We start from the raw sequence: 13160 nt of genomic DNA, 5'->3' as shown, positions 1-13160 counted from the left end.
GCAAAGAATAAAAGAAACAATTATTGAAATGTGTTCTTAGAGTACCCTGGATCAAAAATACATTTGCATTAAGATTAATTAAATATATTATATATTCACACACCTACTCAGATTTCTGCAAACTGGCCAAATCTAATCACATACATTATTTTGCATACTAATTATACTCATTCATCTACATTAAAGATGCACTTCTATACTTTTTAAACCTAAAAGGAAAAACAAGTTTATTGTCAGAAATATTCAGTCCAAATAAAAGGGAAAAATGTAATGGGTTCATTAACCAGAAAGGAGGGACTAAATCTGCTTATCTGAGCCTTGTCCTTAGCTGAAGGATAAAAGATCTCCACTTCCACACCTGCCCGTACCCCCCTCACCAGCCCTCAAAAAGCCAGATTTTTATGGTTAACCACCACTTTTAACAATTTCTTCTGCACATACAGCTCAGCGCTTTCACTCCGGGGCATCTTTTTATTCCCAAGAAACCCAAACAACACCCTACTCCTTTAGCAGGTGACAAAGCACGAGCCATAGCCTTAATCAGATGTGGGAGTTGGTGCCCAGCTGCAGTCCAGGCATTTCTGCCTCCTCCTTCCCTTTAAGAGAGGTTAAAGAGACTTTGCTGTCAGCTCGGAGAAGAGCAACGGGATCCAAACATTTCCCTAAATCTTCTGCTGTCCTCTTTTCCTCATTTGCTCACCTGAGCTTTGCCCCTCATGCTTGTACATAAAACCTCCCAGATTTGCAGGGAGTTAGGCTGCTACTGGTTTCCTCTTGATGGATACAGCAAATAAACAGCCCTGACAGATTATAACTTGATAACTAAATTAAACTATTCTAATGACTTCCTAAATATTTTCCTGTACGTCATCTTACTGTTGTCTCCTATGGATGTTCTCATCTGCTTCTTGTAAGGTTTCATTTTAAAGCCTCATTGTAATGCTGTATGTAAATATATAAAGAATATTTGATGGCTAATATCTGGAATGACATTTATCTTCAGGAACGTGTTATCTGGCATCCGCTCCTGGGCGCAGATAAATGTCATGGCAGATCTGTCTCTATGGTATAGTCACACAATGTAAATATATATATATTTACACCCCTGCTGTTCTTCAGCAGGGAAGCTGTTCCTGATGACAGCTGAAGCACAGAAAGGAAGGACAGGAAAAAAAGGGGAGGGAAAACCCCCTCAATTTAGGAACACCAGAATGATGGGTTCTCTGTGCTTTTCAACTGCTTTGTACTTTATCTTCACTAAAACATATCTACCCACAGTCTGGGGACTAAATGTTATTGTAACTGCAGGGGGAAAACCCCACATCAGCAATCTTTGGGTCTAAATATTGTAGTAATTGAAAACCAAATAATAATGAAGTTGAAAGGGAAGAAACCAAAACTGTCACATGGGTTTCAAAACCTCTACATCTACTTCTCAGAAGATTCTTTAATCTAAAGCTGCTACAACTGTACACTGAAAAGTGACCTTTGGTGTCCTGTAGAGACATTTGACATTCTGCAGTCAAAGATCCAGCTGCTTCTGCTTGGGCTGGATTCCAGCAGCACCACTGCCATGGGAACATGCTCCTGCATCTTTCCAGGTTTAGTGGCACATCTTGCAGCACCGTGGTGGCAGCTCAAGGAGCTTTGAGTACAGAATAGTCAAATATCCAAACAAACAGAAGAAGTTTAGGAAATACTCTTAAGTGACCCAGGTAAAAAAGATGAAAATAAAAACTGGAAAATGTGAAAAATTAAAAAAAAAATGAAAAAGAAAAATTACAGGGGCACGGACGAAACACATAGTTTAAATATTTGCAAAGTGTCCAGTCCTGCTCTAAATAATAGAAACAGCACAACTCAAGGATTTAAATGTAGGGAAAGATAAGTCAATACCACCAGAACACAGAGAACTAAGATTTATCATCCCTGTGTCCCGAGGGCAGGAGCAGACTGCATTCCCAACACTCATCATAGCTCAGCAGGAAGATACTGAAGACAGACTGCTTCAAAAGATGTCCAGGAATTCAGACTACTGGCACCATTTTCTATCATAGTCCCTTTCTGGACACACTTTGGTGAATGCACCTGTAATTTCTCATTTACCATCAGTAATGTCCTTTCAGAAAAAGAAAATCTGCAGAAAATTCTGTCTGCATTCACTGGAAAATGAAAAAAAAAAATGTAAGGATGTTCTATCATATTTGTTCCTTTCATTTTCAAGAGATACATTTTGCCAAGGCAGGAAGGAAGGAGAATGACTGTGCCTGTGTGTGTTCATCATCTAAGGAAATAATCTGACATTTCTCCACTGTGCAGTGACCAGGGCTTGCAGAGCCAGCACAGCTTTTGCTCTCCAGGTAACGGAGATAAAAATAAACCCAGAAAGGGCTTGGAAAGCAGGAGGAGAGACCAGGACCTTGCTGCCTCCATAGGTGGCTGCTCCCAGGTGTCCCTGCATTAATTTGGCTAAACATGGTGGCTATTGCAGGTACCAAAAAAAAATTGGAGCTGGGTTTTTGGGTTTTTTGATGGTCTGGGAGTACTGACCCCAAGGAAATGCTTCCCTCTCAGCCTGCCACCCCCTTTTCCACCCCTCCTGCCTCCACACCAAGCCCTCCCCATGCCCAGACATGCCACAGGCTCCTCAAAGCAATCTGTGAAACAGAAAAGAAGGAGAAAAATGTCCAGAACAATTTCACATAGCTTCACTGAAGTCAGGTGCTGTCTATTTTTAGGCAATTCATGAGGAAAGTGGAAAATATCTTCAAATAAAAGGCTTCATTATGAATTATTTGCTCAGATCAATTATTTGTTCTGAGGCACAGTCTTCCATTTGGCCTCAGTGAGAAAATAGCTCCACCACCAGCAATAAGACATAAATGTTCACATAATATATATACTGCCTCTTTCATTAACTAAAATAATTGTAACCAGACAGATAATTCCAAGCTGAATCACACCAAGGAAGCAACTGCTCTGAACTACCCAAGCGAGGCTGCTGTTTCGAGCCATTAGACAGAAAAGCTCCTGCCTATAATTTTCAATCAGTCACTACATTGTTCAAAGCTGCTGACTGACAGCATAAGCACCACATAAGTACTGTATCCTCACATTTGATTCAGGATGGCAACGAGAACATAGAGCTTTTGGTGCTAGAATAAGCTGATGGATTGATTTAGCAACAGCGGGGACATTCTGTGCTCAGATATGACTACAATTGCTCAATTATCTCATAAGTGACGATGATTTCCAAAGACTTGTGATAAACACATGCCGAAGATGTGAAGCCCAGCCCTTTCCCCCTCCCTCACCCTCAGTAGCAATTATAACTCTCACTTGGAGGCAGATCCTTGACTTTGGGGACATAGAAACATTCCCGAAAATGCTTTAACTCATCTTTTTCATCTAAGTGGAAAGCAAGTTTTTTGTCCGTGGGACTGCATCCGAGCTGCAAGGCAGTTTGTTCCAAAATGCTTGCTGGGTGCATAGGAGAAGATGGATCCATTTTCAGGTCATTCAATTTCACCTGAAAATCAGAAATGGCAGTTTAGCTTCTGCAGTTTGCATAGTCACGAGTGGCTGATAAGCAGCCACTAAAGCAGCACCGTTCAAGATCCAAACTTACTTGATTTAAAGCTTTTAAAAAGTGAAGTGTCTGAATAGAATAGTAAACCTGATCAAATATTTCCAAGGCAACATATTGCTGTAACCCCCAAAGGGTTTTTTCCTTCTCTTCTACAGACACAAAGCTCTTCCCTTTTTAAACTTTATCAGCCTCTTCTAAGTTTTCCCACCAGACTGACAGCAGCTCCAAATGCTGAAGTGTCACTCACAGTCTGGAGACGTCAAAGCCAGAGGCAGCATTATTGTTTCTGCAGTCTGAGCTCCTAAGAATAGCAGGTGCACACATACACTGAAGTTGTTTCCAGGCTGTGCAATGTTCAGCATTTTTTGCCTCAAAAATTGGAGGGGGTGTTTGTATACAGCCGTGCTCATGTGCAAGGGCAGAGCAGGCAGGATGCAGGTGTCAGGCAAACACAGCTTTCAAAATCAGGGCCTTGAATTAATATTTCCTTTCAGCTACACCAAATATCCTGCTGGTTTAGATCTGTTTCTTCTGGCAAATGAGAGAAGCCCAAGTGAAATCAGAAATATGACAGACCATCAATTCTAAGAGAACACCCAAAATTAACTGCAAAATTTACAAGCTCGTTGATGTTGATATGAAAACAGTCCTGTAGCTGTAATGCTCAGAGACACAACTGTGTTCCAGACAGCACTTGTGCACTTGGCTTTACAATTGGCAGAGAAGGTTTGCAGCACATACTCTGCACTTTGGGGCAAGACTTCCCTGCTGTGTTTTGTGGCAGCAGGCAGCCAAGAGGCTCAGGGAGGTTCTTGGTGGCTGCCCCAGTTTAGGGAAATGTGTAGTTACACAACATTCTCTGCGTTTTTAACATCCCCAAGAGTCTTGGTGCAAAGAAATCCTCGAGGGGATAAACTGAAATAGGCTAGATTAGCACATAACGAGGAATGCAGGGCCACTAGAGAATATCACTTTTTGTCTCTGTTTCAGAAAGAAAACTCTTCAAGCACTAATCTTCCATAAGCTCTCATTTCTTAAAGCCAAAATATCCTACATATATCTATCAGAAACAAGCTGTGGATAGAACAACAGATGACTATTGAGAAGAGCTTTGTCAACACATATGGGAAGGACAACGGTTGGTATTTAAATATAAACTCCCCAAACAGCACAGCCTCCTTAGTGCTAGTTAACCCAAACCTGTTTATACTCTGGCCAAATGGCCAGCATGATGCTACTCACCTGCTTTAATCTGCTATAATTTGGTTTTATGACGAGAACATAATCTTTTACCTCTCCAGACCTGATATCTTACACAGTAACAATTTTTCCCCTCCCACCAGCACGCAGAGTTAAAACAAAAATAATAATAGCAACAGAGTTCTTTAAAACAATAAGTATGCATTTAGCTAATGTTCACCCTCCCCTGGGAGTTATTGGAGACATCTTATCCTCATTGTCCCCAAATTTGTCATTCCCACTCATTTACCTAATCATCATTATAGGTATAAAAAGGAAAATAAAATGGCAAACTGGGAGTTGTGTGTGATGCTCAAGTGGCCCCAACTCCCAAAGTGCCACCCCACTGAAAGCCCTGAGGGAGGTGTGACCAGGCTCCCTGTGCCCCAGGGAACTGCTCCTCAGTTCCTCCACAGCTGAGCAGCAGATCCAAGACCTCTGCTCCCTGCTGGGATGTCAGTCACAGATGTGCCTTCTGCGCCTGATTTGGCAGACACCAAGGAGGATGGCTTAGGGATCTCTAGTTCCCCCAGATGTTGTGAACCAACAAGAAAAGCAAGTTATGGTCACATCACTAATGCAATCACCTCATTATACACATAAAGTAACTTAAGTTTCACTTCTCCAAATTACAGGATTAATGAGAGCGTCTTTCCAAGCAATACTTGGATCAGCACTTGGAAAGCAGAACTAGGTTTTGTTTCCAAAGATTGTTTATTTGATTTACAACTCCAGCATGAATATCCCGATGCCATTATCAAGGCATGTCCAGCACATACATAATAAAGATAGAGCCCTCTATTTTTAATAATAAGTACTTAATCTAAATTATGTAAAAAAATCCTTAGATGAGGGGTTGAAACCCATGTCTCCCTGACTGTCTCCTTCTAGGTAAAATAATTGCCAGTGCAGTATTTTCTGTAAAATCTCCTTCCGACTCAAGTTAATGCCTGGATTTTTCCTTTTTTAGTTTTTTTATTTTACTCCCTGGTGACATACCTCCTGGAGGTAAGGAGCCTTTTCAGCTCTCTAAACAGATCAATCTTGAGTTAAGAATATTTGTTAAGTGATGCTCAGCCCTCACGGTCCCTAGGAAGTATTGCCATCACCTCTGTCCTCTTCTGAAAACAGCCTAAAGGGGGTTTGAGAGCCTCCAGCGTTCATCTCCTGGGACCACTGAGGTAATTGCCCTGAAATTTGTGATCAGGAGGTGGATGATAAGGGTGCTTGAAGGACTGTTTGTCATTATAACCCCATTCTTGTCATCCATCCTGTGGAATCCGTGCTCTACACCACATGAACACAGCACAGCTCCCTATGATTTATCTCAGGAGTTACCATTTTTCAGCAAGGACACCCGGTTACTGCAGTGGATTTGTGGCCATCATCTCCCAGGTCATCCACTGACCCACCTGGCAAGCACAGGTGGGTTTTGGTTCCATTTGAGGCCTGACCCAAACCTCACAGAAATCAGTAAGTGTCTCTATTACAGACAGCAATTCCTGGATCAGGCTCTTGGTTCCCTGTCATTGCTGCATCTGATCAATGACTTAAATTTATTGTGATTCATATTGATATTAGATTTTGACAAAAAAATATAATATTAAATATAGAGATCTAGAAGATAAAAGAAGATTAAGTGCTCAGGGGTATCTGATTTAATACAAATATTATTAAATAAGGTAAATCTACTAAAATAAAATCAATCAAAATCCTTTTGGGGAATGAAATCCCAGAGATCCAATTCTGAGACCAGCATAAGAAAGTACTTTTGCCCTTTGAGTGGGAATTAGGCTTCTCAGAGAGAAATCCCAGAAATGCTTGGGGTTGGCTTTTTCCACCCCACTTAACTCTGATTGGCATTATTGTATTTTTCTTTTCCAGAGTCCTGTGCAATTCTTTTACAGTAATTAATGAGTCATTTGTTGTTTTTCACATGTAGAACAAACACATTTGTATAAGAACAGCACACTTTATCTCCTTATAACGGAAAACAATATTCAGTAACATCTTCAAACTAAAATTCAGACCCATCAGAGGAAAATGCACTTCCCACTTTGATAAACATAGCTCCTAACCAATTTTTTATTTTTTTTAATGCAACTTAGAGAAAAAACCAAATATTTTAAGAGAAACAATTTGTCTCCACTACCTACTCCAAAAAAAGTTGTTCAGGTGTTTTCACATAATACCCGAACGGTTTGGGTTGGAAGGGATTTTAAAGGCCACTTTGTTCCAACCCCTGCCATGGGCAGAGACACCTCCCACTAGACCAGGCTTTCTTTCCTTGAAAATTTATTACAATTTTTGACTTAACAGATGATATGAAGTCAGTATATTTTTACTTTTTTCTTCTTTCTTTGTTCTTTTGCCCTTCCACAGGACTTGCTTGTACTACACCCTGATTCAATGTAAAAACTCAGCTATGACTGTAGGCAACCTTTTATATTCAAAAAGATCACATGCAACTTATATTAAGAAAAAAAGTAATTTTTCCATAATTTATCAGCCCAAATCAAACATTGGCCTCTACTACTTATCTCCCATTTTAAAGCTATGAAAGACAATGGGTGAGAATTAGTCAGGCACAAGTGACACGAATATCTGGGTGATTATTTCAGTTTTGTCCTTTATGCATAATTTACTGACTAAATTTAAAAAAAAAAGTGAATATTAGCAAGTCATCTTATCAAACCTCCTCAGGAAGGTCCATTATGCTTAATTATAAGAATGATAATTTGTCCTGGTTCAGATCCACTTATATCTTTATGGATCTCCCCTCTGTCTTGATGTCTTTGTAAAAAAGAAAAATTAAAAAAGAAAAAGTAAAGTTGCCTTAACCCTCCCCTTAAAAACATTTGCTTTAAATATTCCAAGATGTTACTCACAGTCTTCCTACCCAGCACAGTGCTGACAGGCACACAATGAATCCCTACTTTACGCTGTGTCCTCGAGGGAAAAGGGTTTATCATGGAAATGTCCTGCCCTTTCTGCCCTCCAATAGCTGCTCTCCGGGTTGGCAAACACAGCTCAGCCCACAGACCTTTGATATGTGGGGGCTGGTGTCCTAATGCACACTTTGGGGAGGAAAACTGGGGGTGTGCACACGTGTGAGCGGGGAAGTTTGCAGCACAGGTCCAGGCTGTCAAAATACACCCACTGAAAGCACCAATAGCGCCGTAATTGAGGCTGGTTTGGAAAACAAACAAAAGAGGAACTCCAGAGCTGCGCAACGTAAGGGCTGATCCTCTTCCCATCCTTACACCAAAGAAATTGCTTTGCTTGAGTATGATTGTGCAGAAAGAAGTTTCTGAAACAGCACAGCCCAAAACAGCATGCAGCCTAGATTACTTCAGGTTAAATACACTTCAGTGAATTTGTTTAAATTACGGAATCGGAGAGAAAGAAAAATCTAAATATTCATAACATCCCCAACAACAGACACGCAGCAGCAACCACCACTGTATAATTAAATAAGTTATACAACACAGTGTCACAGCTGCAGCAAGGGAATGTGACAGAGAGGAATTATAATAACCTCAGTTACTTAGAGTAATTTAGGCACTTATTGACCTTCGTGTCAAGAAGCGCTATGGTGCTAAAAGTAATTTTACATGGAAAACTCATCTTTTCTCCTCTACAGTGAAACCACGTTACCCTGTGGTCGGCAACCGCTCCTGGGAGGGGTGATGAAACTCCTGAGCAAACACTCATTGCTGCATGGAGAAACAGCCACAGTCACGTGCCTGGCTCCCCAGACTCTGACCCCACCAGCCACATGATCTCCGAGTTAACCAAAAACCAGGTGTATCAATAATTATTTGTCCTATTATTATCTTTTCCTTTGCCACCATGGCGGAATTTAAAGCACTGATTAAATTAAGAAGGCACCCCTCTTCCATATGGGCATGGGAAAATAAGCACAGCTGTAATGAAAGTGGTTTTAGACCAAACTCTTTTACTTTCATGAACGAGACAATCAATAGTGGAGCAGCAAGGAGCCAGTAGTGTTTGCAACCACATGGCAGAGGGAGTGGTGGGAATTTACATGGAATGCTGATTTGCCAGGGTGGAAAACAGAAGAACTGAAGGTGAAATCAGGAGTGAAAAGAGTTGATATCTCTCTTTTCTTTATAAACATTATCTCAAACCAGCCACGTGTTTGCTCAATCCCCTCCATTCAAGCTTGAGTGACACCTATTGCTACACGCGGCTAGAACACAGGAATATGGGACAAGAAAAAATGTTTCCATCCGGCCTCTGTCAAGCTTCAGAAGAGGGTTAAAAAAAAAAAAAAAGGCAATAAAAACCACCAAAACATATAACGGAACTGTGAGGAGAGATATAGGGGCAGGAGGGTCAGAGTTGTGGGCTAACAATATAATTCAGAGATACATCTCCATCCTGGAGTTCTGTGTGCCCAGACCCCTGCAGTAATGCTTGTTTATTATCTGGATTTCCATTTTCAGTAAGCACCAATAGATGTGACACTCTTGAACTGTAACATTTCATCTTCTTTGCTAGAAAAAATCCCAACAAAACAACCACACAGAGCACTTAATATTGACCCAAAATAGAGCTGACCTCTATCCATCAGTTCCTGGAGTATCATTGCCCTCTTTTGCACTGTCAAATGACTTTTTCTGGGGCTTCTCACTAACTCAGTTTGTTTACTCCACCAGCAAGACAATGGGACTGCTGCTCAAGAAACTTTATCCTGCCAGGAGTCTGGTCTGGGAAAGAAGCAGGAGATTGGGGCACTTCAGCTACTGAAGCAAAAGGGATCCAAAGTCAAACACAGCCCAAAAGGGGTTTCTATTTCTTGTTTGGTTGGCCATTTAGGTCAAACCAATCTGAAATACACTGCAACTTTTCAATTTGCCTTTGGAAATAAAACTGCACAAACAGTGGAGTGAAAATTTCCACACTGCATTTCCCTTTGAATGAGCATCGTGCATTTGAATCTTGATTGTGGATGGTGGCAGGAAAGCAGCTGTGCTGGCAAAGCCCATATGCTGGCAGACTTTTATGAGAATTGGAATATTGACCCCTTTTTCCCCAACTATCCTTCTCAACCCTTCTGCTGGAATGAAAGGATAACAGAGAGAAAATCCTTTGCCCCTAAGTTCAAGGATCAAACATCAGCAAACATATAGCCTGGATACATTTTTTTTTAGCTGCAGAATAAGTAAAATGGTCTGGGATTTTTTTTTCTTTTTTCTTGGTGGGTTTGTTTTTAGTTTGCCCCTAAGTTCAAGGATCAAACATCAATCATTTTTTTTTTGTTTTGTTTTTGTTCTTGTTGCTTTTTGGGGTTTGGGGGGTTTTTTTGGTGTTTGTTTGGTTTTTTTTCTTTTTCCTTTTTTTTCCCCTGTGTTGCTGTGAAGCAGCCAGAGGACAGGAAGAAGAGAAGGACCTGCTGTAAATTACAGCAAGACCAATGTACAGGGGAGTGAGGCCACACGAGATGGCCAAAGTCCCAGGGGGCACAGGTCTATGAGGCAGAGAATGAAACCGAGAGCAGCTCAGCTCTCACCCTCTCAAAGGAGCTGTTAAGAGCATGATGGGAAGGCAGGGACATCTGACAGTTTAGAGGAGGAAAAAGAAGAATAAAAGGAGCTCTGTGTGTCTGTAACTAAGGGCTGTGCAAGGTACATGTGTCAGAGAAGGGGTTGAGGGGTGGGCAGGAAAACACATTTCCCATACCAGCAGCTCCCTTGCCTTGTAACCACATTGAGCACCCACTGCCAGCCACATCCTTGGGTGGGCTGACAGTGCTTTACCTCAGCCTGCCCCCAGTTATTTACTGTGCCCATCTGCCACCCATCACTGCCCCTCCCAGACTGACCAGAGACCACTCAAGCTTTGTCCCTTGACCAGAAGGCACTGTGTGAGCTTTTCCACAGGAACACCAGTAAAAGTTGTAACAAATTCATTTAACAAAACATATGTCTTCTTCTGAAGGCATGTGACAACAACAAATAACCAAGGGCACCCTAAAGCAAAGTCAGCCCGTGCCAGATGGGATGCCAGGACACTGGGTCCACCAGGTCATGAAAGCTTATCTTGGCACTGCTAGCCCTGAGCCTTCTTGCTGTCAAGAGGATAAAATGATCCAGCAAAAAAAGGAGGATTCTCTGTAACAGGAACAGGCAGGTCTTACCCACAATGAGACGGCCTGGAAGACCCTCAGGCAGGAAAACTGTGGTTCTTACAGTCAGGAAAGGAGCAGCAAAGCAGTGACTGTCCAAGCAGCACATGCTGCACCTGCAGCACGGACTCTGCTCAGGCACAGATGCTCAGAAAAACCAGGATTGTCTGTATTTACAAGGCAAGCCCCACAGCTATTTTTTAAAGCATGCCATCTGCACCGTGTGATGGCACGATGCATTTCACCTCAGGCTTCACAGCAATCGCTCAGTAAACAACAGCATAAAACCTTTGGTCTCCTCCCTGCTGAGCTTGCTATAACAACTTTCTTATCACTTTTGTTTTCTCTCCACTCCATCAACAGCCCTGCTCTGACCGAAAACTTTGCTGTTACCTCATGTCACATTTAAACCCTGTGTGATAAGGATGCCCTACACCTGCACCTCACTTAACTGGTTCTCCTCCCTCCCTCTCAGCCCCAGCTGAGTTGCTTTTTCCCTCTGAAGTTATTTGAAGGGAACATGTATATCTGACCTTTTTGCAGGAGTGGATAGCTCTGGCCATCTGATTTTAAGTTTTGGTCTTCTGATTAAGACTAAAAAACCTCACTCAGTCCATTAAACTTTACTTTATAGAGACTTCACACCCTATAATGATGATCCAGTGTTTATTTTTTTTATTTATTTATGAAGCAGTCATTAGTAGCTCCTGCTAAATAATTAATTGCTCTTTGAGTAGCCAAAATGAGCTCCAGAAACCTTCCTCCCTGTCTGAGTGGATTTTCCCTATTTTCTTTTCAGTCAGACTGTTAGGCACATCTTATCTAAATAGATATGGGTTTTTACTGTTATGTCACCTGATCCTAGTATTGTTTTTCTTCAGGCTCTGTATTAATAATAATTTTCATTTCTTTCTGAGTCATTAAACATAATATTTGTCTTTTGAAATCTATTTGCAAAGTAGCGCCTCTATGAAAAAAAAAAAAAAGAAAAAAAAGAAAAAAAATCACAGGAATATGAAATTATTTACTTTTCTACAGTAACATTTAAGGAGAACTATTGCACTGCTGCACTGATAATAGTAATACCCAGAGAGGGACAATAAGGGAATGAGAGTCAAGTGATTTCCACATAAAGGAAACAAGAGCAGTAACTCCCCACGGCTCTGATAACTCCATGGTAGCTGCAGCAGCAGGAGAGCACATTTTGAATAGATGAAATTTCCTTGTGTGTCTCCAAGTTAGCTGCTACTAATAAAAGATGACTGTAGCCCGGGTGCCCTCACCTGCATTTCCAGCCTGGATGCACACACACATTGGTTTTTTTAAAAGCCTATTGCTATAAGGAATGGGTTATCTCTGTTGTTGATCTTAATATTTTACAAAGAATAAGAGATTTCCCCCACCTCTGCTCAAATATTTAGTTCAATGTTTGCTCCGGATAAGGACAAGGACAAGCAAGTACATTTGGAGCGGTTTACACCAAAGGCAGGGACAGGAGGGGGAACGTGTCTGTCCCTACCTGAAGGAGCAGTAGTGTGATGGCCAAGGAGGCATTTGAGAGACTGAAAGAAAATTGGGGGATGTGGGATCCCCTTTTCTCATGGCAGCTGTTTGCTATGTGTTATAAAACCCTAAAAATCAAACAGAGCACCTTGGGGATGGATTTCCAGCAAACCTCCTAACTGCTCCTACTGCAAGGTGCTTCCAAAGATGTTTCCGTATCAGATGTAGCCTCTTTCTACCTAGCCAGTTTGCTCATCTCCCAAGAGACCAGCTGCATGTCCAGATCTCACAGAACAACACAACCACCAACTTCTCCATCTGCCCGTGGCACATTTCCTGCTGTGGTCACAGAGCTTCTGAGAAAGGGGAAATCAGACACCAGCTGCAATAGGAAAACAACAACACCTCACTGAAAGGTTTCCCACAACACCAGAACTTTACTTTTATCCTAAATGTTTTGTGTAGCACGTCTTTTATGATGCTCTTCACACCACTGCAGGCTGACAAATAGCTGAGGACAGGAACTGAGCTGAGGCAGACAAACGATCCTGGTACCTTTCCCCTCCTTCCCCCTTCCCTTGTTTGCAGCTCCATAAAAGTGAATGCACTTCACACTTTTCACTCCTGTTTTTAAGCTCCTGCGGCAGGAACAAGGCTCAGAGATGGGGAAAGGAAGAA

At 41.7% G+C, this 13160-nt stretch overlaps 1 protein-coding gene across 4 annotated transcripts in view; it reads right to left on the bottom strand.

Annotated features, from left to right (window-relative positions):
- The window catches only part of KYNU (kynureninase), a 61376-nt gene extending 50041 nt beyond the window's left edge, over window positions 1-11335 (bottom strand). Inside the window, exons 1-2 of one of the 4 annotated variants that reach the window (XM_039702188.1) lie at window positions 10992-11335; window positions 3340-3529 (exon numbers count right to left, since the gene is read on the bottom strand). In XM_039702188.1, coding sequence (XP_039558122.1) covers window positions 3340-3508 — 169 coding nt within the window. In that variant the 5' untranslated portion in view covers window positions 3509-3529; window positions 10992-11335. Of the gene's footprint in view, window positions 1-3339; window positions 3530-7716; window positions 7844-8485; window positions 8549-10991 lie in introns of those variants that run through there. The other 3 variants (XM_039702178.1, XM_039702168.1, XM_039702194.1) reach the window with 3 other exon arrangements.
- Between the last annotated feature and the right edge of the window lie 1825 nt (window positions 11336-13160).

Source organism: Passer montanus, unplaced genomic scaffold (assembly GCF_014805655.1).
Source record: "Passer montanus isolate IOZ18808 unplaced genomic scaffold, ASM1480565v1 scaffold1, whole genome shotgun sequence".
NCBI lineage: Eukaryota > Metazoa > Chordata > Aves > Passeriformes > Passeridae > Passer > Passer montanus.
Note: the sequence above shows the minus strand (reverse complement) of the source record. Positions and strands in the feature narration are given on the sequence as shown.